Source organism: Sceloporus occidentalis, unplaced genomic scaffold (assembly GCF_023333645.1).
Source record: "Sceloporus occidentalis isolate IW3139 unplaced genomic scaffold, rSceOcc1.0.p SCAF_4, whole genome shotgun sequence".
Lineage (NCBI taxonomy): Eukaryota > Metazoa > Chordata > Lepidosauria > Squamata > Phrynosomatidae > Sceloporus > Sceloporus occidentalis.
In genome coordinates, this window is record NW_028316984.1 from 75097265 (window position 1) to 75125109 (window position 27845).

Consider the following 27845-nt stretch of genomic DNA (forward strand, 5'->3'; position numbering starts at 1 on the left):
TCCCTTCCCTTACATGGGGGATCCGTTCCAGACCCCCGCGTAAGGGGAAAATCGTGTATGCTCGCACCCCATTGAAAATAATGGGGTGCGTGCACGTGGCACTCACACCATTCATTATATTGTGCCAAGGCTTCAGCGTATGCGGATAGCCGCAGATGGAGAGCCCACATATGGTGCGGGCTCACTGTATTTCACCTTCTCTCAACTTTAAAGGTTTACTTCCTTGACCTGGCAAACCCCAGAAGTTGTGGGCCATATTTCCAGCCAACAAGGCTCAGTACAGCACAGACAAGATGTTCTCAAGCTTCATGTTAAATATTTTTACTGAACATGGAAGGCAACTTGAAAACAGACATAAGTGATCAGTTTACTGTACTCTAACATGTGTCTTTTTAGGAGTTCTGGTATGCACGGGAATAATCAATGCAAAGCAATCAGAAAGCAGAGGATACAGAAAGAAGATGATAACGAACTGTAGACCTTTGACCTTATTCTCTTTAATTCCTTGCCAATAAAACATATTATAAACAACTTTGTTGTTGCAGCAGGAAGAGTTTAGAGTTCAAATTGCAAACAGAAAGATTATGAGACACATCTGCATTTTCAGATCAAAGCAAGTTAACAGCACGTTAACAAATGGTGGCTCCTTGGATGATTTTCCTGAGACAGAGTTTCTACAAGGCGTGTGTGTGTGTGTGTGTGTGTGTGTGTGTGTGTGTGTGTATTATAAAAGTACAGATTGGTATCCCAATGAGCTAGTGTTCCTGAAGAAAACTGCAATAAATTATAGAAAGGCAGAAACTATCTACTGACAATAATGGAAAGGTACTAATCCCAATTCATTGATTTATAGCTTTGACAGAGATTTTCCTGAAAGCATCTTTTTTAATGCTTTCCAATTGTCTCCATCTGGAGCAGGTGGCCACCTGTTATGATCTGTGAAAGAATAAAACACAGTTTGTTATCTTGGAAAGCAAACCACTGATAAACCTAAGTTCCATGTTCCTTAAAGGGGAAAAAGGCTTTATTAAACCAAGATTAAGCAAAGGCATTAATATACTCAAATGTTTTATCAAATGCCAGAAAATATATATTGAATGTACACAAACTGACTTTTCCAGAACAGAGATTAGGTTGAGACAAACAAGCAATATGACTGAGAGGACCATAGGGAAGGGGCAGGGTGAGAGTAGAACTATAAGAACAGTGAAAAAGTTGAAGAGGGCGCAGAAACACTTGTGCTTTCTGAGATGTCTCTAAGCTACTTATTTCTTCAGTATACACAATAGCCCTATTGATATACTACAATAAAAGTCACAGGAGGGTTCAGGCACCTCAGGCTGTGCCTGTATCAGCATGGTTTTTCCTCAATTGTCTAGTGTTACTCACATGAGTAACAGCCCATCACTCATTGTGCTCCATTTCCTAAGGTTTTTGTACCGAAGTCACATTTCTCATTTTAAGTGGTAAAAGTTCAAACATGATTCAGATGGATAATTTTTAGTTGATTTTGTGCCACTGCATCTGTGTCCCCGTTCATCTAAATATAACATTAATTTTGCAGCAACACTTTAAAATCTCTGCATTTTACTAACAAAATGGCTCTTTCCTTTACCAGCTAAACCAAGTGTGAACAACTTCCAGGCTGAGAGGACCAAACTGCTTCCTTGAACTCTCAACCTCTACCTTCACATTGTTGAAATTGAGCAGTGCATTGGCTAAATAAGACAATTCCCCTTTAAAGGATTTTGCTTTTCAGGTTAATAATGTTTCCAGGTGTGTTATTGACCTTGGTTGGTCAAGGGTTGTCAAGGATTTTTTGCTGCTGTAGTATTGTATAGCAGGATGGGAGCTTGTGGGTGAGGACTAGTATCACATGCACCCACATGTTGTCCTTCTCTGAACTGAACAAATAAATGGTTTTCTAGTATGCTGTGCTAACTGGAGATCTTGGCTTTTTGTTCCTGAACAAGCCAGGATTCCCAACCAAGAACAAATACTGATTTGTGATCCTAGTTCAGCTAGTTGTGCCATCACGAAAAGTGGGAGAAGTTGGGTTGTGCGTACCAGAATACATCTGTTTTCGCAGTAAGCCAGGGTTCTCCAAGATAATAATAATAATAATAATAATAATAATAATAATAATAATAATAATATGATTTATTTATATTTCCCACCTCTCCCTGTGGATCGAGGTGGGATTACAGCATAAAAAAATTACAAAAACACAATGAAAAGTTACACTAACCCTCCCACCATTAAAATTAATAAAAATTTAACAATTAAAATAATTACATCAGTAACTTAATCTACCAATAATCAAAATGGAATGGACTGTTAAAGGCAGATGGGGCTATCCTTTTTTGGGAGGTCAGTCTGGGAAGGCCCGCCGGAAGAGATCCGTCTTGACAGCCTTCTTGAAGGCATCGAAGGTAGTAATAAGATGGATCTCCTCTGGCAGGTCATTTCACAGTTTCAGAGCGGCAGAAAAGAAAGTCCTATGGGAAGTTACAGCTAATCTGGTTTTCTGTGGATGGAGTAGATTCTAGTGTGCTATTCCATTGGAACTTCATTTGTACTAAAAAACCTATCAAAGAACTACAGTGTTCCAATGCAAATTCATCATTTAGTAGGGAAAATGAAAATTCTGAGTCAGCCATTTTTAAAGAAAGCACGTATAATTGTAAAATATAAAATGATAACTTTCTGGGCCACTCTCTTAAATGAAATGAAACTTGATTAAGTTGATCACAGCCTTACCATGCATTGTACTAGAAAGGTAATTTCTAGCATGTGTGAGTGTGTGTGATAGAGAGAGAGAAACTCAGCGGCTTCTGTACCAGTTTCCGTATATCACACTACATGAAAATCTCTTTTGAGACAATACACCATCCTTTGAATGTCTGAGTGGCTAATTTTTTCCTTTAAGAAAAGTGTGTGTGTGTGTGTGTGTTTACCTGGAACTTCCCAAGGAGAACCATATAAGCTCTGTCCACCATCAATCTTCACTGTTTCACCAGTTATAAAGGAGGCAGCCGGAGAGAGCAGGAAACACACCAAGGGAGATACCTTGAAAGGACATTTATTCATTATTAGACCAACACTGTCTGCTATATCATACCTCCTTCATAAGTGAAATTGGTGCTTTACACATTCAATAACTGTTCATGGGGCAAGGGTGTGATTGTGGAATCAGGCTTCATCGCTATCTGTTCACAAAATGCATGTTTTGATGCATGTCTGCAACTTGTAAGCACTCATACATGTGCAAGTACAATGCACATATGTAACAATGGCCCTTCTCCTACTTGTTTCTTAAATACACTGTGCCATCCATGCACATATTCTACCCAGATTGTAGAAGGAATCATATTGATAAACTCTCAGAACTATATTTAAAAATTTGGTAATATCAGTTGTAACAACTGCAACTTTGATAGTTCTTTTAAATTGATTTTTTTTAGATTTAGTTTTACAGATCTGTTATAAAATTACGTAACTCAGTTATTTCCTGTGATAGCTTTTCTCTTGCAGAGAAACTGCATCCCTCCCTACGGCACTCTTACTTATTTGGCAATTGCGAATACGCCTCCAGCAGTAAATAAAGTATGAATGGCGCTGGCTAGACAGGCCCTATGGGGTGCCGTCGTGATGTGCAAGGGGCGGTGCTTTCAGACGCCCCTCACATGTGATGAGGGCATCAAAATGGCGCTGCCATTTGATGCCTAGCATCTGCACGTCTCTGCGCCCTTGTGACACTGCAGGTGCGCCATTGGTGCCTTGCGGCGTCACAACTGCGCTGCAGAAAGAACCTGCTTTTTGCGGATTCTTTTTGCTATGCGAGGGAGCTGCGCGGTTTGTCTGCTGTGGCTCCCTTGTGCAGCAAACCACAGCAGCCGGAGACCGCCCTTTTGGGGCGGTCTGTATCCTGCCTATAATACCAAGTGCTGTGTAGACAATGGCTGCATGAGTGTCATGGGTACATAGAGCATACAGAGAACACCTATGACAGAATGATAAAATATAACAGTTTCCCACATTTTAGCTTTGTGAATACACATCTTGATTTAAAATTCTTTACAGGCAAGTGCTCCTCTCCTTCTATCACTCATGCATGTGAGAATGCATGTAAGCTTAGGGATGGGCAAATCCAAGGGCTATCTAGAATAATGAGTGACAGGGAGCTGTCACAAGTTCCATCATGTTGAGGATAGTTATACTTGCACCTTATTCTCCTCCCCAGTGTAACTATGGAGCAACATTGCAGGAAGGAGGGATGTAACAGCCCACCCAAGCAGCTGCCTAGAGTTTCAGGTGGGTCATTGTTTGCCAATTTGTCATGTGCTACTTGAAAGCAAAAGGCCTTTTGTCGTAATTTTTTATCATTCTTTTAATGTCTTGCCTTGTAAGTATGGTGCATGTTGCATTTTTAATGCTGAGAGTTCCCTTTCCAGTACTGCAGCACAAGTTCCTCACAATGTAATACATATTCCACATATGAGCACATACCAGCATTTGGAAGTAACATATTCAAAGGTAACAACACTACTGGGCAACACTGTTATTTTTCAAGAGAAATGTAATAATAAAGTAGAATATCTTCTTTTAAACACAACGAGTAACATTCAGTCACCATTATTTGTTTACTTATATTTTAAAGTAAAATATACCCTTCCTATGTAAAATGTCACTCCAACAACCTTCTTTACCACAGATCAGATCACATTTCTTATACCACCTAGTGTTCTCTTAACAGAGCAATGGAGTTTTCTAGGTACTACACGAAATAGTAGACTGCTGCCTTCTCACTTACTGAACTGTGAAAAAGAGAGCTGTTGCTGGAGCAAAGAGTTTCCCTACTGCTCTGACCAGTGTGGGATCATTATATTCAAGGTAAAAATAGAACAGAGTCCTTTCCTGGGCTATCTTACATTAGGAACATAAGTGGTGACAAGTAAGATAACATCCAAAATTGCATATAATGTAGCATGCTGCTTTGATGGCCAAGGTAATAACAAGTACTTTCAGTTCCAGACTCCAGTTCTTTTTGAAAGACACATTTTAAACAGACACAGTCTCACATGCACTGGGTCAATACCATGTATCAATAGGTATCTTTCACTATGAAGATTGTTTGTGCTCAACTGGGGACAAATCAAGTCTTCTGAAGATTTGCAAAATCACTTAGAATGACCCTTGGTGCCAAAAGATCACATTGATACCACTGTACCTCTTCAGGAAGTCCTAATCTCTTTGCAGGAATCTTTTCAATGCACTGTTTAAACATTTCTTCACCACTGTTGTAATTTGCAACAGCAGTTTCTGAAAATATCACTCCCTGTAGAAAGGACAGGTTTACAGTTAGATTCCTTTATTATGTTTTACAATAATATAAACTCCAATAATTTTTTGGAACTAATGATCATCTTTTAGAACAATATGACAAATTGCCCAGGAGACCAAACATGGATTTATCTAACAATTAACAGATTCCACAATAAAAGCCAACCCTTCACTGCTGAACACTAGCAGTAATCTCTGCTGTTATTCACAAGCATTCATATTTGCCTAAATCCTGACTTGCATTAATTTGCGTATACTTTACCAAGAAACAGGGCTCTACTTGTGCCACGATTCCTAATATGACACTTTGTATTTGTGCAGTACAGTATTCACCTGAAGAACTTTTTTTTAATGAGCATGAACACCCCCATAATACAAACTGTGGGTCTAGTCTGTCAGCTATGAATATAAGCTTCAGGTATGCAGACATATTATTTTGAAAAAACTCAGAAGTCTCAGCAAAGATGGAAAACAATGCTCACAGGACAAGGCTCAATATCTTAAGTAGTGTCTTTTTCCTTCCCATGACAAGTCAGAGCATGGATCATATTTTTGCCACTCGCTTCTATGCCAATAAATGCCACCTACTCACCACAAAACAATAATTTTATTTAGACTTTAAACTGCTCTCTCATTTATTTGAGGGCAGTTAATATTTAATACTACTTTATAAACCACTAGATGGCTGCCAGAGCTTGAAAGCTCCCTTGAGTTCCAGCTTTGGGAGATAGACAAAATATAAATCAAAGTTAAACATAACACTGCTACCTTTTGTTATGTGGCAAGAGCCAAGACTGTTACTTTTACACATTTTAATGGCAATGTATAGAATTTTTGTATTGTTGTTGCTGTGTACCTTCCAGTCCTTTCTAACCTATGGCAACCCTAAGGCGAACCTATTACAGGGGTTTCTTGGTAAGGTTTGTTCAGAGGGGGTTTGTCTTTACCTTCCTCTCAGGCTGAGAAAGTGTGACTTGACCAAGGCCACCCAGTAGGTTTCAATGGCTGAGTGAGGATTCAAACCCTGGTCTCCAAAATCATTGTCCAATGCTCAAGCCACTTCACCATGCTGGCTCTCAGAATTTTTAAATACTGAGTAACATTCACTCATTTCAGAAATGTGTTTCTGGGTTTGGTTTGGGGGTTTTTTTTGGTTTTGTTTTGTTTTTTTGCAATTTAGTGGTTTGAGTTCATAGAATTATAGAACACACATATCTGCTCCATCTCAGCAAAAAATAAATTATTGTCAAATAATAATTTGGCAATTATCCTGTGCATATGACTCCACTCTCTCAGACACCAAAGTCTGTCACATATTTTCATCACCTACCGGAGCAACTGCATTAATTCTCACTCCACTAGAGGCCCACTCGATGGCTAAACTTTTGGTCAGGTTATCAACTGCAGCTCTTGCTGCACCACTGTGCCTGTGATGAAAGACAATAAAAAGGCAGAATCAGCTTCCATCACAATGGAGAATATGGCAACTTTATTAAGAATTGATATTATACAATCATGAGGCCAGTGTAATAAAACTGTGACAAAGCAGTCCTGAAGATGTTAGCCATAGCTGCTGGCGAAACATCAGGAATTAAACTCTTCCAGAACATGGCCACATAGCCCGAAAAACCCACAAAAAACTATAGTCCTCAGAAATTTCCCTGTTTAAGAATCATAACAGGGCAGTCAATTCTGGAGTATTTATTGTTCCAGAAGTACTTATTATCCCTAACAATCACTTGAAAACACACTTATTCAGAGCTTCAGCTCATATCAGTGTCCTTAATATATACACAAGTATTTGTAAGAATAGCATCTTAAGCAAAAAGAAAAAAGCAATAGCCTTACGACATGCCAGGCATCCCTTTCCACATGTCAGCCACAATGTTGACAATTGCACCTCCATGGTCTCGCATCCAAGCATTGTACACTGTATGGAAACAGAAAAGAAAATTAAGTATGAATATTTTTACATTCAGAAGTGAATGGTATCCAATGGCTAAAACACGCAGGTGCACTGAATGAAATCTTGGACTAGTGCTGGGTTTAAGAAATTTGAAAAAAATCAATGGTTAAGGCTATGGAAATAAGTCTAATCAACATGGCCATAGCTTTCTCATGTAAACATATATTCAGTAACAACAACGGTGCTGATTGCAGACATTCAACAGAGGATTCACATAATCTTTATATCTGCATAACACAAAGGATAAAAATGTAACTTGCTGCCTTTCTGGTCTGGTGATTTTAGAAGGAAAAAAAGTATGTATGGTGTTCCTACTAATAGCTAGGTCTGCAATCAGTTAAGCCTAACTGTTCAAGGCAAGAATGAGGAATCAAAACAAAAATGACTCTCTTTGGAAAATCAGAAAAAAGTAAGCTATTTTCTCCAGCTCTGCTTGTCCCTCTTTCTTAAACCTCACCAAATTAGGGTCTTTATCCTAAGCTAAGGCAATAGCAATCAAGCACTATTTTAAAGTGTCAAAATTAATAAATTAATAGTGTGTTGTTTTTGGCCACTTTAGTTGATCTTAATGTTTCTAATATATTTGTTTTAATTTCTATGGATAATTTAATTGTAGCTTGTATGTCACTGGGGTTGATCTTGGGCAAGTCACATGTTCTCAGCCTCAAGAGGAAGGCAATGATAAACCTCATCTGAACAAATTACCAAGAAAACCCCAGGACAGGTTCACTATAAGTCAGAAACCTAACTGGAAGGTACAGAACAACATAAGCCATTTTGGAAAAGGCAGGATATAAATGATATAAATGAATTGCCCAGTAACAATAAATAAGCCCAGTGGTTCAGGTATAGATGTACAGCACAGACAAATATCAAAGGGCATAGAGATGCTACATAGCCCTGAGTCTTCCATCTTCAGATTATTCTTGGGAAGAAACTATTGATCAGCTCTGAGGGTCAGGGGTAGCTTTTTTCTTTCATTCTCAAGGGCAAAGGAGAATTTCAGCATGAAAGACAAAAATAAAGGCAGCAGTCTATTTTATCTTTGGATTGAGAGCCTTTGCATTTGTTTCACCTTACCACACTATACCTCTATGAACTAGGTTCTTCAGTTAAAAACTCTTTGGCTCTGGCATCCTGCAATAAATGGTCTCCAAATGGAGAATACACCAGCTAGAATGTGTGAGAGAAGAAGTCAAACTATTACACAAAGAAAGCAGAGAAAAAGTTCTTCCAAAGCTTATTTGCTAAATTTAGAATTTACATTACTGATTACCAGCTTTACAGCAGTAAAAGGTCCCAGTCAAGTTGGTTTCTATCACAGCATGCCATCCTTTTGAACTGATTGCTTCTAATGGGCTAGGAAATTGGCCTCCTCCATTGTTGACCAAGAAATCTATCCTGCCATGAAGATCCAATGTTGATTTCACCAGTTCTTCTACCTACAAGAAACACTGCATGTAGTTTGCTCTGAGTGTTGGACTACAGTTCTGCCTTAATACATTCTGCATTTGAATATTCAGTGTTATGAAAACCTTAACAATGCATTTAAAACAGAAGCCATCCTCTTTCAGGGATGTGTCACCACAGAAAATTACATTCATGACTCCCCGAACCATCTCTAGAAGTACAGTGCAATTATACGCACTGTAAGACTACCCAAAGTACTTAGTACATTCATAACCACAGTAACAGACAAAAAGAGTGTGCTTGTTTATGCAGAATAACTATTAAGGTATTGTGGGAAAATGGTATGTTAAGGAGAGTTAAAAGGTGCATACGCTCAACTACTAAAAACACAATCCTACGCATGACTACCCAGAACTCTACCAATCTCCATGGGACTTGTTGCCCCGTAAGCACATATAAATCAAAATTGTTTTGTTCAGGAAGGAAGGGTTTTCCTATCCAGAGAATGAGATCAGCTATTTTTATTTTTTTAAAGTCTCCCAAAACCAGGATTTGAGAGAGGATTATGAGCTACAATTCAGCAACATACTGCATGTTTACATTCAACTACAGTTCAAGAATATATATCAGATTTCAGATGGCAGTCACTCATTTGAGCTGAAGATTGTACTTCCATGCCAAGCTATTCAAGGAACTACAAGAGAACTAAATAAAGCTGTTATATCAGGATTCAGAAGTTTGGAATCAGCTTATGGAGAGGCTGACTCAGCTGCAATATTTTACTTACATCATCTGCAGATTTGTGCCTGCAAAGGCTTATGCACAATGATGCTTCTTAAGCTATCTGAATGCATACCCTCCAACTGTTTGGCTCTGGCAAGAACAACCCCAATTAATCCTCTATCCTCCTACTTTTTCAGATGCTTTAAAAATGTCTCCCAGTTTATTTTTTCCCCTCCTCCTTTCTTTGTCCTTAGTTTGTTTCAGCTGATGGAAAATAAGTTAAAAATACAAAAGCAGTTTGCACCCAATTAATTGGGGTGGGGTTGAGAGCAGAGAAGGGACAAAATTTCACCCTTCCAGCTAGGTCCAAGCAAGGCAAGCTATTGCAGCCTCTCCTAGCTCATATGTTCTCTTATTAATAGCTTTTGCCATCTTGATCACACTTGCCATATATGTTACACTTTCATCTTTGAAATGTTGGAGGGTATGGGGCTGCCAGCATCCCCCACCCCCCCACCCCCATGTTCCAGGGACTGGTACAATTCTCGTGACTACAACTGTTTCTTTCTTTCTTTCTTTCTTTCTTTTTTAATTTTTATTGCTTAAAATATGAAGATATACAACATTCAACACGATCAACATAAATTAATCGGAAGCATCTCAACTCAGAACTATTACATATAATGATCCTGTATCTTCAAAAATCTTGATGACAAATAAACTTCCTGTTGTACAACATTTGCTTCTGTGTTTATTACTCTCCATATAATAGTTACCTTATAGCACTTCATGTTTCTTCTATTACTCCAGTCTATACATTTGCTTACTTATATTATAACACCCTATTTTCTATTTGTTAAATGAGATTGCTTAATAATATCAATTAAATACGCGATGATTTACATGCCTTTCCATCTGTCGTCACAAAAGTTTTTTAATGACTCCCATTCCCTTTCCACTTCTTCCTCATCTATTCCCTGAATAATTCTAGTTAATCTGTCCATTTCCATCATGTCGTATATCTTCAGTAGCCACTCGTCTATTGATGGTATTTCATTGCTTTTCCAATATTGTGCCAGCAATAACCTCCCTGCTGAGACCATGTATAGGATTTTACGCCAATGTTTTTTCTCTGTTTCCCAAGGGATTCTATTAGTCATGTTAAGCAAATAGATTTCAGGAGTCAAATCGAAATTTATCCCAAGACTTTTTGTTATGCATGCATGAATTTGGCTCCAGTATTTCTTTACCTTGGGGCATTCCCACCATACATGGAACCAGGAGCCTTTTGTATTTGCACATTTCCAACATTGACTACTGCTGTCCCTATGAATTTTAGCAAGTCTGACAGGCGTCAGGTACCATCTTGACTCCATTTTTTTGTAGTTTTCTTGTAAATTTTGACAAGCAGTGAACTTTCGTGTTTTTTCTCTGGCGTAATGCCAGCTTTTCAGTTCAATTGTCTTCCCTAGATCTCTGGCCCACTGTATCATCGAGTCCTTTATCACATTTTCTTCCACTTTCCTTTGCAACAAAACTTTATAAAATTTAGATGTTAATTTATTTTGTTCTTTTCGTAGCACGATATCCAATTCAGTATTTTTAATTTCAAATTTTTCCATTAGAGAGTCATTTTTAAATCTTTCTGCTAGTTGTTGATAAAGAAACCAATGCTTTTGGATGTCCATGTTCTTAATGTTCTCTAGTTTCTTAAACATGAAGTTATTCAAATTATCTTTTGAGAGTAGATCTTCATACCTCAGCCAACTGGAGATCTGAGTTCTATTACAAAACGCCTCGTGGGGTGAAACCCATCCTGGTATTTTAACATAAAAGAGATGCTTTACCTTGAGCCAAACATTAAGAATTGCTTTTCGCACAAAATGATGTTCAAACTCCCTGTTAACTTTATGTTTGTCGTACCATAAATAGGCATGCCAGCCATAGCGATTATTAAAGCCTTCTAAAGCAAGCAGTTTTTCATCTGTCAAGTTTATCCATTCCCTTGCCCAAGTAAGGCAATTTGCTTCGAAATATATTTGTAAGTCTGGCAGGTCAAATCCTCCATTCATGTTAAGGTCAATTAATGTTTTCCATTTAACCCGAGGTTTTTTTCCTGCCCATATGAATTTCCTTATTTCCTTGTTCCACTCTTCAAGTTTTTTCAAATTAGAGATTATTGGGATATTGGTAAACAGGTAGTTAAGCCTGGGTAGAACAGTCATTTTGATGGCGGCAATTCTTCCAGAGAAGGAGAGGTTTAGTTTTGACCATTTCTGAAGGTCCTGCCTTATTTTCTTCCAAATATGATTGTAGTTATTTTCAAATAAATCAATATTTCTGTTTGATATCCAGATACCTAAGTATTTAGTTTTTTTTACGACCTTACAATTTGTAATGATCTGTAATTCACTCTCCTCTTTAGGTGGTAGATTTTTTGTTATTATAACAGATTTTTGCACGTTTATTTTGAGTCCGGAAACTAATCCGAAATTCTCAATGACCTCTATTACTTTATGTATACACGAGTTTGGGTTTTCTAAAAATACCACTAGGTCGTCTGCGTATGTTTTTAGTTTGAACTCAAATTTCTTAATTTTCACACCGAGGATTTCTGGGTCTTTCCTAATTCTGTTGTTTAAATCTTCCATTACAGTTATAAACAATAAAGGAGACAGCGGGCATCCCTGTCTTGTTCCCCTTCGAATGTTAAATTGTTGCGTTCGCTCTCCGTTAATTATTAGTCTCGCAGTTTGGCTGGTATATATGCTTTTTATCCAACTTAAATATCTCTCTCCCACTCCGAGGTTTTGTAGAGTCCTCAGCATATAATCCCAGTTTAGGCTGTCAAAAGCCTTGTATGCATCAATGAAGAACATTCCGAGCTTCCTTTGAATGTTTTTTTCAAAGAATTCAACTAGATTTAGTACAGTTCTGATGTTCTGTTTTAGATGTCTTGCGGGCAGAAAACCAGATTGATCTTGATCTATTTGGTTTATTAACACTTTCTTCAGTCGCTCTGCCAGAATATACGCATAGATTTTATAATCTATGTTAAGTAGAGAGATTGGTCTGTAGTTCTCTACCGAAGTACTGTCTTTGTCTTCTTTTGGGATAAGTGTTATATCATTTATTGTCCAGGAGTCAGGGATGCCCTCCATCTCAATCTTATTCAACATGTCCTTTAAAGGTATTATTAACACATCTATTAATTTTTTATAATAAATTGCAGTAAACCCATCTGGACCCGGTGATTTATTCAACTTCAGATTTCTTATTGCTTTTCTTATCTCATCTTCTGTAAATTCTTCATTTAGTCTATCCTGAACTTGTTTCGGTATTTCCTTCCATTTTTGTATGCTAATGTTTTCTCTTATAAGATTTTCCCTTCCTTCTGAGGTTGGGGTTTTCCCGTATAGATTAGCATAAAAGCGTACGAATTCTTGTTTTATATCTTCTTGTGTTGTTATAATTTCCTTATTTACACATATCTTTTCTATTTGATTTCTTCTCCGATTTTGCTTCAGTTTCTGCGCCAACCATTTTCCATTTTTGTTAGCATTCTCAAACCTTTTTTGTTTAACTATTTTCATGTTTTTTCCCACTTCTCTAGTTAGATCAATTTTTAGTTGTTTTCGTAAAACTTCCAGTTGTGTCATTATTTTCTTTGATGTTGGATTTTGCATTAGTTCTTGTTCTTTTTGCTGTATTTTCTCCTCTATTTTTAGTTGTTTTTCGTTCCAACTGTTTCTTTCTTTCCTGGAAGCTCATCATGGGCTGACAGCCAACAACTCCCAGGGACACTGGCCCATGGACCACTACTTTGAGTAACACTGCGATACAGCACATTGGATAGTGTTTAACACAAGAATCTTTCTTGTTCTGGGGACAGGAGATTAACAGAGTTACATTTCTGGAACACTACCTCAGAACTGAGTGTGTTTGCAGAGGGATTTGAACCAGCTATTGCAAGATTGTTATTTACCCCCAAAGAAAGGAAGACATTTCCAGCTTTGTAATGCAGGACAGAAAAGGTCTGCAGAGAATTGATATACTGAATAATTCACTTTGATCATGGAAGAAAAAGTACAGAGATGTATCTAAATCCCTAAAGGTTAATATTTGAAAGGAAAGAAATGAAGAATATAATGAATTGCCAACTGAGCCATTATTTTAACAACCTTTAAACTACTAGTTTTAGTTTATTTAAAAACCATTAGTATTTCAATTAGGTCATTTAGTTGAACAACCCAATTCCCCAGGCCTTTTAAATTTCTATTTTTTTTCTTACTGCCTAAGATTACCTCACTGTCAACAACAAAAAAGAAAGGCTTGAGTATTCATTTGCCAAAGTGAATGGCCTAGCATTCCCATGACCCTGTTTTACATCTTTTCCCCCTGAATAATTCACTATCAACATAATTTCAGGTTCTGGTTTTTCCTGGATTTCCTGAATTTCACAGACTACAGCAGGTCAAGAGTTCATAGGGGAAAGGACCTTGATATTTTTCCTGAAATACACTAAGCCTATACTGGCTCCCACTTTATCAGAGTTTGCGTGTCACCCCACATTTTGACCCTGTTATAAGGACTATGAACCTAAAACACAGACTTAGATTCCACATTATATAACATGGGTGGAAATTCTGCAGCTCTTTAAATTTTGCTGGACTGCTACTCCTAGCAGCTGGAGACTTTCCTGGACATGGATAACACAGGCACCAAAGTCCATGCACTGGTAACTTCCCAAATAGATTACTGCAATGTATTCTAATTGATGCTCTTTGAATGACTCAAAAGCTGTAACAAGAGCAAAATGTAACAGCTAGTCTCCTGGTGGGAACACCATATAAACCACTGAACACTGGTTTTAAAGGAACTGAAGTGGATGCCAATATGCTTCCAGTATGAATTAAAGGTGCTGATAACACTTAAAACCCTCAACAGCTTGGGACTGCAACACTTGAAGGAGCACCTCTCTCTCTATACACTTACCTAAGAACGGAAGTTTGTTGGAGGGGTGCTCCTCTGTGTCCCCCATCAGTCGGAGCAATACACTGTGGGAGAGCATGGAAGAGGCTCTTCTCTGCTGTGACACCCTTAAAAACCTGATTTGCGCAAATGTAGGTGTCATTCCAGTATTGAGACAAAAACATGGCTTTTTGTTTACACTTTGAGACTTCACTGATTTTATTCAGTTTCAATATGTACTATGGTTTACATTATTATATGTCATTTTAACTGGTTTTAAATTGCCTTGTTTTGAGTGATAAACGGTTTCACTTGCTTTTCCTAAAAATTACTGTTATTGTTTTAAACTCATAAACTGATTTTATTGTACACTGCTGTCAAGTCCTTGAGTACAGGATGGAATATGAAGCACAGGTATATTTTAATACAGTATATGTGTTCCTAGGAATTGCTCCCTTTAACAGAAAATTTAGTACAAGAAACAGAAATAACATAAAAAGAATAGGAATAGGTTCCTACCCCACAGAAAAGAGCAGTTCAACATACCTCAGACATCTTTTAATCAAAATTAACAATATGCACATGTGAAATGAAACCACAAGGTTTGGTACATGTTGCATAAGTTTACAAAACATTTAGAACCTTCTAGAGATCACTTGAAAGCTTCTCCCAAAATATAGCCAGGCTTCATTTTTTTTCTTTTCTTTTTGAAGCTTCCACACTGATTTCCATTTTCGTAGCCAAACTTATGGGTCTATGTTTTGCTTTGTATGTTTGTATCATTGCTATTATTTTTTACATGTTGGGCATAGCTGGAGAGGCAGGTGTAGATGCTTTCCCCTTTTCTATTATGCTATTTGCGATTGCTCAGTAAGACATTCTAGAGGCAGCTGTTCTTTACCTTGCCTGTTGTAGGCAGGGACATACATCAACAGTAGGATCAGCCACTCTTTCTCAGCTCTAGCTTTACTGTACTGTTTACTGCATGCACTTCTGCAACATGTCTGTATTTCTTCAGCCTTTCTTCACCAGTCTTATAATGCTGATTCCTCAGAAAAAGGTCCAGCTAGACAGAGGAGGAAGAGGAAAACAGGGGGCTGCTGTAAAAACTTTGTAAATAAGAAGCTTCTTTTTCAGTCTTTCTGAAGTGAGGTATGTACATTTTAATAAATGGAAATATTTTAATAAATAGCCTGCACACAAGGGATGCTGGAAATACAGTCCAACCACTAGAGGGCCACATGGCTATTACTCCTGCTGTAAAGAATGTGACAAGCAGAACTCAGGCAGACAATCCATATTTCCTTATCAGTACAGAACTATAGCATACTTTAAAATAAGGTTTATTCCTATTTATCTCACTAGGACTCTTCCTTCTAATAGTATGGGACTAGGCTGCAGGTAGTTCAATATCCAACATCCAACGTAGGGCAATCAGATTACATTCTTCAATTAAAAGCGGGGCATTTTCTGCTTCACAATTAGCATATAAACACCACGATGAACGTAGGCAGTTTCCTTCTGGTTATCTTCCAACTTCCATATTGGAGCGGGCTACTGTGGCAAATACAATTTTCAACTCTCGATATCCTCATGGAGTCATATGGTCTCCCATATATAAAACAAGTGGCTAAAAATCTACTTTTTCTTTTGATAGATAGGGTTTTGTGGGGAAGCTGTGTATAGAGTCTCTGCAGCTTCTTTAAAAGGTGAATTTCTGTCCCTAAAGGATCCCAGGAAAGGGATTCACTCTTTTGGAGGGCAGAGCAACGTACGTCTAGATAGGCAAAGGGCTAAGAACAACTCCAAGAGCCACACAAGGTCCCTCCCCCTACTCTATACAATAATCTCTGGGAGCAAGGTTAGAGGCAATGTACCACAGAATACCAGATGTTGGAAACAACTGGAATTGGGTTGTTACATTCATAGCTTCCTTGCAAGCTTATCTGAAACATCTTGCATGTCCATGGTTCGAAGCAGAATGCTGGAAACAATGACTGAACTTCAGTCAATTCAGCAAGACTCCTATTCTGAGCCTTCCACAACACAAAGCGCTTCAGATCCTCTGGACAACTCCCACTGTAACCAGCCACTGGTCCCAATTTATTTACTTATATCCCATTTTTCAGTATACAAGTCCTTTCAGGGTAGCTTACAAATAGGAACCATTAGCATCAACTATAGTACTTCTAAAAAGTGATCAGAATCATTACCAGAAGACAAGTGACAATAAGAGGCCTTTTGCGTGGTAGAACTACAAAGAATTGGATTGTAAGCAGAAACGACATGCCCGTCTCTCTCTCTCTTGCAGAAGCTATGTCACAAACTATCTGGTGGTGGACTATCCTGTAGCGTATTATAATCACCTGCCTCCCTTTTCTTTTTGGAAGTTGCACTCCAAGTATCAGGGCTCTATTTAGTCACTCCAATTGGAGTTCAGTAAATATACATGGCTTTGCTCACACAAAAGACAGAGAGACTGAAGAGCTTTTTCTCTGATCCTCCATGATTCTCCATGCGCAAGTCATAATGCTGGACAGTCAGCAATCAAAAGCACATGGGGAGCCTCTATGAATGTATCAGGTGGTCCTCTTAAAATCTGCTACTTTTTCACATGAGCAAAATGACAGAACCAGAGGCGCTAACAAGCTTTCCTCTCCATATGTTTACTTGAAACCAAGAGGTCATCAGATTGGAGAAAGCTGCCTTATGAAAGCCACTGCTTATTCACCAGTGCTTGGCAACATGGTACAGATTTTGCTGAACTGGCCTATCATTTTAATCACTCCACTAAAACTAGGAAGCATGGCACTGAAAGATAACCAGCACCAGTTGTTCAATAATTATGGGGAGCTCATCCTGTTACTACAACTGCCCATGCCAGATAAAACCTATAGGGTGGGGGAAGGAGCAAAGAAAATTGAGGTCATTTTCATGCATGACAGCTCCCAATAGCTCCATGTTTCCCTTTCTTAGGAAAGGCAGGGAAGCTTAATTGGACTAGCTAAATATGCATGCTACTAGATGGAGAACATTCAAGAGCTAGATACTATAATGTAGCACCAGTGTCTTCTGAACAAAGGAAACTGGCAAGTTTTATGCAGTTTGAGAGCCCTGTGCTAAACAAGCAGAATTATTTATGGCACAATAGTGGAAAAGATCTTTGTTAGAAGGCAAGGAGGCCCCTGGGTGTATGGATGGAGACTCTGCAACTTGCATTCAATACATTATTCCCTAGATGCATTACATGAGTTTCCTGTTGCAGTTCACCTGGGGAAATGGTAGAACTCCAGAAGTCCATTTATGATATAAATACAAGAGAAAAAAACAGGCACTTAGGAAGCATAGCTCGGAAAAGTTATTGGCCATGCTAGATGAGGCATTTCTGGAACTATTTTTCAAAGGAGTAACTAGAATGGGTTAAAAGAAGGCTCACTATTCACCTTTAGAAAAGGAGACTATTTGGAGACCCACTCTGAGGCAGAGAGAGTAAAAAGTGGTATGGGAACCCCAGTTTCTGATCAAACATGAAATATTACTGCGTTACCCCAAATTAGACCACACTGACCCATTTAGCTCCATAGAGTATATGCTGACTGGTAACTGTTCCGTTTTATTCAAAATTTATACCAGCAACCTCCAGGGATTGAAACTGGGACCCTTTGCAAAGCACATGTGCTACCTTTGGCCAATCCCCTGAACACAGCTGGGAATTTTCTGCAAACAAGAAAAAACTGCTTGACCAGTTTTGTAGTAGTATGCTATCAGTTCCTGGTGACTTATTTCTCTGAAGTGCTCTGAGTGCAGCTTTCACTTCACTTTTTAATTGGAAGTTCTCATATGGTTCTTCTTTAAATGAATCTGTACAAGAATCATTTGTACAATATTATATTTTTCTTACCCCAAATAATTATGTATTCTCAACAATTCATATCATTCACATATAACAAACCACTGAATTTTTTTTGTTGACTGAATTCACGTAGATTTGTATTTATTTTTTATTATTAACACTGAAATATATATCAATATTATTTATTATTTTGCTGTGTTTGTTGCTTTATAGTTTTTTGAGTGAGGTCTTCAGTTTTCTCTTTTGCATTTTGCTTTAAAGCAATCACTGGTCAGCATGCAAGTTTTCTGCTTCACTAAGGCTTTTTCCATGTTGCACTAAGCTATGGCTAAGCATTATACAAGTCAATCTGTCATCTTGATCTATTGAAGAACAAACAAATTTCTGACTTCAATTTCAGAAGAGCTGATATAGTTAGAAACCAGTGTGTTGTAATGGCTTGAACCAATGACTAGGGCAGGGGTAGGCAACCTTTTTGAGACGGGGGCCGGGTTGCTGTCCCTCAGGCGACTGGGGGGCCGAAGCCGGGGGTGGAGCTTCCACCCTCCAGGGGCGGAGCCGCATGCCAGGGGCGGAGCTTCCACCCTCTGGGGGCCAGGCCTCCTCCTCTTTGCCGGCCCCTGACAGGGCCCCAGGCCCTGTCAGAGGCCGGCAAAAAAGCCGGCGGGGGCTGCCAGCGCTGGAGGCCTCCCCCTCTTTGCCGGCCCCTGACAGGGCCCCAGGGCCCATCTGAGCCCGGCAAAAAAGCCGGTGGGGGCCGCCAGCGCTGGAGGCCTCCTCCTCTTTGCCGGCCCTTTTGCCATCGCTGGGGCCCTCTTGGAGGGCCCCAGCGAAGGCAACCGGCCTCCCAGAGCCCCCCTGCTGCCGCCGGGGCCCTCTTGGAGGGCGCCGGCAACCAGCCTCCCAGAGGTCCCCTGCCAGCGCCAGAGCCCTCCTGGAGGACGCCAGCGCCAGCATCGGGCCTCCCAGAGGGCTCCGGTGGCGGCAGCGGGCCTCTGGGAGGCCCTTTTGCCATTGCCGAGGCCCTCTTGGAGGGCCCCAGTGAAGGCAACCGGCCTCCCAGAGGCCCCCTGCCGCCGCCAGAGCCCTCTTGGAGGGCCCCAGCGACGGCAACCGGCCTCCCAGAGGCCCCCTGCCCCCTCCGGAGCCCTCCTGGAGGCCCCCGGAGACGACAGCAGGCCTCCCAGAGGCCCACTGCCGCCGTCGGAGCCCTGTTCGAGGGCTCCGGCGGCCGCAGCGGGCCTCCTAGAGGCCGCCGCCAATGGCGACGAAGTCTTGCGCGACCTTCCCCAACGTCGTGCGAGACTTCACCTCTAGGCCACCGCCATTTTCCCCCCCAAAATGGTGGCGAAGTCTCACGCGACCTTGGGGAATGTTGCGCGAGACTTCGCCGCCATTTTTTGGGGGAAATGGCGGCACACAGAGCGGCGAAAAGCTGTAATTGGCGGCGGCAGCAGCAGCCAGGGGCCGGCCAAAAGGCCTCCGCGGGCTGCATCCGGCCCACAGGCCGGAGGTTGCCAACCCCTGGACTAGGGCTTTGGAGACCAGGGTTCAACTCCCTGCTTGGCTATGAAGACTGGGCAAGTGGTATTCTCTCAGCCCCAGAAGAAGGCAAAGATAAATCTCCTCAGAATAAATCTTGCCAAGAAAATGCCATGATAAGTTTGCTTTAGAGTCACGATATGAGAAATTACATAAAGGCACAACAACAGCAAGATGCAGATGAGCACGGCTTTGAAAGCCAAGCAGAAACCACCACCTTGGATTTGAAAAACCAAATGTCAGGTACCAAAGAACAGGAGGAAAAGACTGAGACTTCATGTTTTAAAAATTTATTAATGAATGCAAGATCAATGCATTTCAGGCTTCAGACAGAACTAAACAAAGCAGATCACTCTTGGCTAATTAACATTGTTTTCACTGACACACAATGGTTGAAACGACGCCCAACACGCATAGACCAATTAGGGAATGTATTAAAAGTCAAATTTACTTTTTGTAGCTGCTCTTTTACATGGTTCTATATGGCTGTAAAAAAAAAGTGCTAGTTCATGTGCGTGCATGTATCTTCAAGTAGCCTGTCAACTTATGACAACCTATGAATTGCATAAGGTTTTCTTGGTCAAGGAATCCTCAGAAGTGGTTTTGCCAGTTCCTTCCACTGAAACATAGCCTACAGCACCTAGTATTCATTGGTCATCTCCCATCCAATGAATACACGGTGCTGTAGAATACATTAATTAGTATAAATAAATATTTTTCCATTATCAGCCAGACTGGATAGTCAACGTCACACTAAATAAAACTTGTAATATTAAAGGAAAGTGACAAATATCTTTCTCAGAGAGTGCATCCCAATTATATTTCTCTTCCTAATAAAAGGAAAACCACAGAAAATGATTTTCCTTAATTGCATACATTCCCCATGACAGCTTAAAAAATAATAATTAGAGAGCTTAAGATGTACAGCTCAGTCAAAAGTCACTTCTAGATTCCCAATTGCAAGGGCCAGCATTTGCATTTCTCAGGACCTGAAAATCATACACAGATAAAACTGAATGATCAGGAGTGATTTCACTATGAATCAAGGCGGCTGCTACAGGGTAGAAAAACAGTGACACAAAATGTTGTCAGAAATCTTTTCCAAGAGCTGATAGAGCACTGCAGCACCCTAACAATCACCTCTGTGAAGACAACAGAAGTTAGCACATCCTTCAAGAACAGAGGGGGACAGTGTTTCATTTTATCCTTTCAAATAGATAGGGGTTTTTTTTTGGGGGGGGGGGAAGAGAAATACTATTTATTTCACCAATACAGAAGACACCCAAAGTCAATACACTCCAGCAGTGTATATACCATCAGTAGACCTCTGTAGACCTGCACAAAAATAAACTATTTTTTACCTCTTCTTCTTTGCGAATGTTGCACTGTACAGGGGTCACCTGAGCAGGATTTGAGGATGGAATTTTGGCAGCTAGCTCTTTTGCCGCAGCTTTTAATCTGTCAAGTTTCCGAGAGGCTATGACTACATTGCAACCTGTCAAGACAAAACCAGATTAATATTGGACATTAATAGTAATTGCACTGTGCTTTGGATAGGACAAATGAGGTCTCTTCCTAAAGAACTGACTGCATACTGATGGAAATAAGCCTCCTCCATCATCATTTTCCAAGTCATCAAACATTTTCAGTAGCTTTAAAAATTTATGAACATGGTTGAATGGGATCAAAAAGCTTCTACAACCAGATACTCAGTTTGCAAATTGTACAATCTCAACTCGTGGACTGGAAAATTACCTGACAATTTCCTGCAGCAGTGGTGGAATTTGAATGATAGGAAACAAAACTAGTTTTAGTGGCAACAGGAAAAGATGCTAGATCCTCTTGCCATCATTACTTATTGGCTAACAAGGACATTTTTTGTCTCCTAGGTCTAGACAATTTGATGAAATAATACAACAATAAACCTCATACCATCCTACTTTCGAGGAACTGATCCAGCCATTACAAAAGAATGCTAGGAAATCATAGATCACACCAAAATGTACATAGTGGAATCATCATAAGATACCTATCAGTTGTGCCTTGGCATCCAAGATTTACGCATAGGTTAAAACGTGCTTATCTCGTACCAAATAGCATTCAGTGGCAAAGAAGCTGCACACCTCTAGTTTAGGACTTTGTTTGCTTTCCATAAGTGTACACCAAATTATCATTGGGGTAGAATTCAGAGACACAGCCACGTTAGTCTGGAATATCAGTACACAAGGGGATCTTGTAGCACATTTGAGACTATGTAGAATAAATTGTAGCATAAGCTTTCCTCCATGAAAGCTTATGATACAACTTCTTCTACATAGTTAGTCTCAAAAGTGCTACAAGATCCCTTTGCATGTCAAATCTTCAGTAAAATACAAACACGTTAGTCTTATCACATGCTCAAATTAACACACAAGCACAATGGACTTCTTTTCCCTGATTTGATCTATTCATGCTGATAGGCTTTGAGAATCATTACATAGTTCAAACTTGTGATACAAAATTGTTCAAGCTGCCAAGATGCCAGTTATATATCAACCATGAATACAGCTTTAAAAAAATCAGAGTTTACAATCTGTCTTCTTAGAATTGTGTATAGGAATACCTCAATTAACAAAGCCTCTGAAAATGAAGCTGTTTTTAACAAAGCCTTTTTATGCCAGCATAGCCACACTGGTTCTTCCTTGTCCTGTTTAGCTCAGGAATGGACAACATGGGGCCTGCAGCCCACATTCCCCCATCTGTGCCATTCATGGTCCCATCATGGGTGACAAAAATTTGTTCTACAATTATATAGACCCACTTTTTCCAGGCAAGCATTCTTTGAAGATGCCAGCCACAAATGCCTGCCACGTCAGGAAGAAAATCTTCTAGAACATGGTGGCCACATAGCCTGAAAAACCCACCAAAAACATGTTCCAAAATGACATGCTCTGTAACCACAGGGGTGAGACTCTTTGACAGCAAAAAATATGGGTGTTATTTAATTAATGGAACAATAAATTCCCCTCCAAGATCTCCAGATGGATTACTGCAGTCTCCTAGCCTTCCACAGTTTCCTACCCCAATCCTAGGTGGAGGTTTTTGTGCAGTTTTTAAACAGCATTGGCACTGGGAGTATAGTGGAGGGCTGTAGAAACACAAACTATCAGTATCAGGTTGTAGCAGCACATCTACAGTGAACAGTGACATAAAAACTTGAGCTGCAAAAGAGTAGAATTCTGTTCCCGTTGACCCCACTGTAGTTGTGCATGCCTGTCTACAACAAGCAAGTTAGCTGCCTTCCAAATCCCTTACTGAACATATGTGGACAGCACAACCGAGAGAAAGGAGGAACCAGATGATCCTGCCTCACCAGGTACCTATTTTGGCAACCAAAAGAGAAATAATTAGACAAATGGAGGTTGAAGAAAGAAAAAATATCAGCCCAGGTGCATTTTGGGAAAAGCTTTCAAATGGACTCTAGAAAGTCCATAATGTACTGTTACCATCAGATTGTTTTTTTTTTAAAAAGTATGCATGTGCATTTTGTCAGTTTTCAGTAAAAAGCATGCTGAAACAGGTTGAAGTGCTCTTTTTGTAGCCTAGGAACCCTATTCTTTTCATGCTATTTCTGACTTTGGTACCAAATTTTCTATTAAAGTAGTAATGATCAGAAACACATTAACACATATTACTGATTAACACGAAGCATTAATTCTGTAACTGAGCTACCAAGGATACTGGCAGAACCACAGCCTATCAAGATACAGTAAAACATGAGAGGCCATGGCCTTCTAGATAGCCTACAATTTCCATTAGCCCTAGCAGTATAGCTAACGATGAGAAGTTATGGGAACTATGGTCCAAAAAGATCAGTAAATTCCCTCTTCTGCAGTAAAACCAGACCACACTACAATACTCCAGAAAGACAGCATATGTCAGGTAAACCATTTGTAAGTGGTTGGAGAGCCATCTAGATTCCCTGTGGCTTCACTAATGGTTTGACAGACCTACAGGGGTATGTGTTTTGTTTACGGGGTGAAACAATGTATTTGCATGTGTGACTGTGGTCTTGTATAGCACAAAAGACATAGAAAACAAGGAACTAATAGCAGTGCCTTAAAGCAGGATGCTAAAGTAGGCATTTGTCAAGTGAACTCCTTCAGAGGTGTATACATATCTGCCACAAAATGATCTCCCAAGATTTCTGAACTACACAAGCAGGGTTCAAACAAAGAGATGTGAATTCAAATGCAGAGATCAGAAGCTTGCATCACATCAATTCACATCAAGAACTGGGCAACGTTATAGCTATCACTACTTCAGTCAAGGATTGTTGCAAGAACAAATGCCTGTCTACCCATGCTTTTTAAAAAAGATATTAAATACACAAGCTGGTAACTCTTGAGCTAGAAAAAGAACATCTTTTGTTGTATAAAAACAGCTTTACACAATTATGTTCTAACAGAAGGATACTGCAGTGAAGTCATGCAAGTAACTTGGAATAATTTTTTTTCTGTGGAGAGATGCATTTATATTCCTAAACTTTCATCTTTACTGAGTCCTATCCCCTGCCAGCCCACCATTACAAAAAGTTGCAAAATCTATCAGTTGGTTCTGGCATTATTACAGAACCTTATTCAGTAAGTGTTCAAAATACTAGAAGAAACATATTTCAGATCAGAGGACTGAGGTTTCCCCAAGTTTTCCTTGAGCTACAGCAAAACTTGTAGTATCAGCTTAATTACATTCTTCAGAAGAACAGAAGGTGGATGCAATTTTGCAATGTGAACAATGGTTCCTCATCGCTTATAAAAAGTTATCTGCCTGCAGACAAAGCAGTATTGGAGGGGGGCAGCATTATAAAGGCAAGTTTTGACTGAGTCACAGTGCCCCAGAATTCAGCAAATGAGTAACAGTCAGACAACAGAGTAGAATTAAAGCTAGAAAAGAATGCATCCAATATCCGAGAACGTTTTATGTGCAGTCTTCAATTAAGAGCACAATTTATCACCTGCTATGCAGTGAACATCTCCAGACTACTAGTGTTTTGCAATAATCATGCTCTACATTAGCCTTTCTCATGCCATGTTGGATAGGGAATTGAGAGAGCTGTAGATTATCAATGATCAAAGTTCAAGATTCAAACATGGTTGAAAGTCCAGTGCATTTTACATTAGGGAAAGAGGAAAGCAGGATCCCAAATAGTTGAAGGACAAGGCAAATAAAACTGTCGCTTTGTTTCTTTCAAAGCCATCATTACACTTTCCCACTTGTTTTATGCAAGTGGGCCTGAGTCTCACTGCACCCATGAAACTTCAGCCTCCTGCTGAATTACATGGCAGCAAAACACTGTTAAAAGAAGTATGTTCTCCCTTCACTAAAGTGAACTCATCCCTCCACTTCTGTCTAGAAGGAACCCTTTCTCCTTAAGGATTCAATGGCTGTGTCCACACTGCAGTAATAAGGCAGTTTGATACTGTTTTAACTGACATGGCTCCATGCTGCGGAATTCTGGGAGTTGTAGTTTGCTGTGGCCCCAGAGCTCTCTGACAGGGAAGGCTAAAAATGTCTCACAAAACTACAATTCCCATAATTCCATAGCACTTAGCCGTGGCAGTAAAAGTGGTGTCAAACTAGATTATTTCTACAGTGCAGATTCAACTGAAGTAAATTGCACATCAGCACCAGTTTCTGGACTCACTGTTAATCCCATATAAAATGTCCTGCTTCATCCATAATGATATGTTTGGAAAGGAGCAGACCATCAAGAATGGATCTCCCTCCCCAAGTATCACTCCAGCATCTAAAAAGCACTTTTCCACAGAGGATTTCACAAATAATGACCTCAGGCTACTCTCTTGTAAATTTCCCCATTTCCTACTGTATATACTCATGTATAAGTCTAGAAATTGACCCCAAAAACCTAGGTCGACTTATCCTTGGGCCAATGTAAATACAATACTTTAACTCTTATTAAAGAGAGAACCATCCCTGGTGAAAAGCAAGAGTGGTATCTGTCTCAGAAGCACTGTCCTCTCTCTGCTCTCTCTTCCATTATCCTTTAGTGTGAGCCAAAACCATTATGCCTGCCAGAGTTTTGTAGGTTCTTTGGCATTGTTTTCCTTTGCTTCATCATTTGGATCCTTTGTTGCTTGCCCCTAAGTTTTACCCTGGACTTATCCAAGGGTCATATCAAAATCCATCATTCTGCCCTCGACTTATACATGAGGTCGACTTATAGACAAGTATATACCGTATTTGGTTTTCTTTGTCTGACACCAACACAGTGGAAGGTCCAAAACACACTGCAAAAAGAATCCCCTTTGAGGCCGCTTTAGCTGCCCTGGCTCAAGGCTACAGAGTCCTGGAACTGTGGTTTTGTGAGACATTTGGCCTTCTCTGTCAGGGAGCTCTGGGGCCACAAGGAACTACAAGATACTGATTTTACAGACTAACACGACTATGGCCTCTCTCTCTCTCTCTCTCTCTCTCTCTCTCTCTCTCCTGGAGACAGAGAAAGAGAGGGGCAAGGGCCAGGAACAAAAAACAACCTTGAGAGGGTGCCATGTCAGAAGAGACCTGAAGGGACACAACCTCCACAATTCCCCTAGGGACACATCCTAAAACAAATGGCAGCCCTTGCCCACAAAGGATCCATACTTGCCCATAGGGAACTATTAGGGATTGCCCAATGTCTCCCTGTGGGCAAGTACAGCACTCTCAGCCTCCAAAGCCTTATTATGTTTCTACCTGAGAGGACTCCTCTCATAATTCCCGCATATGCTAGGCACTGACCATAGAGTTGCGCTGGAGGCGCCACAGATGCCCAGCGGAGCGTTCTCTCTAGGAATCTCTAGAGCCTCCAGGGCAGCTTTTGCTTAAATCTGACCATAGAGATGTTATGGAGGACCCAGAGATTCCTAGAGAGGACACATTTCCCCAGGTCCCCCCTCTGGTCCGCCTTCTTTCCCCACCGAGTTGCAAGAGATCGGCGGTGATGGCCTTGCCGATGCCGGTGCCCCCGCCGGTCACGATGGCCACCCGGCTGCGGAACACCCCAGCAGCCAAAACGAGCCCTCCTCCGGACAGCGCGGCCGCCATCTTGGGACTCCCCCTTCCTTCGAGGTCCTGAGAAGAAGAAGAAGAAGAGGAGGAGGGAAAGTGGAGGGAGCCACGTGACCTACCCACCTCCTTCAGGCCCCGCCCCTTCCATTCCTGCTACTGCAAAAAGGAAAGAGGCTCCTCCTCCGTCTGCGCCTTGTGTGGCAGAGGAAGCCTCCCTCTCTCTGCAGCCCAATGGGAGGCCAAGTGTGCCGCTCCCTTCCTTTGGGCTGCCTAGCAGAGGACACAGGCCCCGTAAAATGTAGGACGCCACACAACAACAACGCCAAACAGACTCACGCTGGCGCTTTGCCACGCCCCAAATGGAGGACATTTCCGAATTCCTCCTCTGGGCAGAAGGTTGAAATGTAGGGCTTGTCCTGGGAATGGAGGACGACGCCTGGCCACCCGGATCTATCCTCATCGTCACCATTATTGTTATTACTCATCCTGGTCTGGGGGGAAGAGAGGCAATGGAGGACTTGTCCTGGAAAAGGAGGACGACGCCTGGCCATCCTGAACTATCATCATCACCATCACTATTATTAATCCTGATCGGGGGGGGGGAGGGAGAGGGAGGGCAATGGCGTCCGTCCCTCCCTCCCTCCCTCCCTCCCTCCCCAGAAACACAAAGGCCCCCTCCTCCTCCTGGAGGGCTCTCCCACCGACCCACCTCCTTTAAAGAGGGGGAGGAGGAGGAGGAGAGAGTGGGCGAGAGAGACCCTCCCCTCAGCCTCAGCAGTCCTCCTCCTCCTCCTCTTCTTCTTCCAGGGAGCACCACTGAGGCTGCCTCCTTCCTTCCTTCCTTCCCTGAATCCTGAGGAGCTTCTCTGTCCCAGTGCCTCAACCTCAAGGGTGAGCGATGAGGGTCTTCCTTCCGGGTGAAGAAGCCCCGCCGCCTTGGAAAGGCTGAGGCCAGAAGGGAGAGGCCCCCTTCCTTCCTCCCTTTCCTTC

The 27845-nt window shown here is 40.8% G+C and overlaps 1 protein-coding gene across 2 annotated transcripts; it reads right to left on the reverse strand.

Annotated features, from left to right (window-relative positions):
• Positions 1 to 477: 477 nt before the first annotated feature.
• Positions 478 to 26918, reverse strand: LOC149314001 (peroxisomal trans-2-enoyl-CoA reductase-like). 2 transcript variants are annotated; one of them, XM_089520346.1, is made up of 8 exons: positions 26765 to 26918; positions 21170 to 21303; positions 8586 to 8751; positions 7192 to 7273; positions 6674 to 6770; positions 5231 to 5338; positions 2958 to 3069; positions 478 to 936 (listed from the first exon to the last, which is right to left on the reverse strand). In XM_089520346.1, exons 1-8 carry the CDS (start codon positions 26889 to 26891, stop codon positions 848 to 850), a joined length of 915 nt encoding a protein of 304 aa, XP_089376472.1. In that variant the 5' UTR covers positions 26892 to 26918; the 3' UTR covers positions 478 to 847. The 2 variants fall into 2 exon arrangements, with proteins under 2 accessions (XP_089376472.1, XP_089376473.1); XM_089520347.1 differs by lacking the exon at positions 5231 to 5338.
• Between the last annotated feature and the right edge of the window lie 927 nt (positions 26919 to 27845).

What these genes read in the sequence shown, in the direction of transcription:
- LOC149314001 (XM_089520346.1), bottom strand. Translation starts at nt 26,891, where the DNA reads ATGGCGGCCGCGCTGTCCGGAGGAGGGCTCGTTTTGGCTGCTGGGGTG. An exon ending in CTTTTACTGCTGTAAAGCTG is followed by an intron (nt 7,274 to 8,585) that starts GTAATCAGTAAT and finishes GTTTCCATACAG; the next exon opens with TGTACAATGCTTGGATGCGA. An exon ending in AAAGGGATGCCTGGCATGTC is followed by an intron (nt 6,771 to 7,191) that starts GTAAGGCTATTG and finishes CTTTCATCACAG; the next exon opens with GCACAGTGGTGCAGCAAGAG.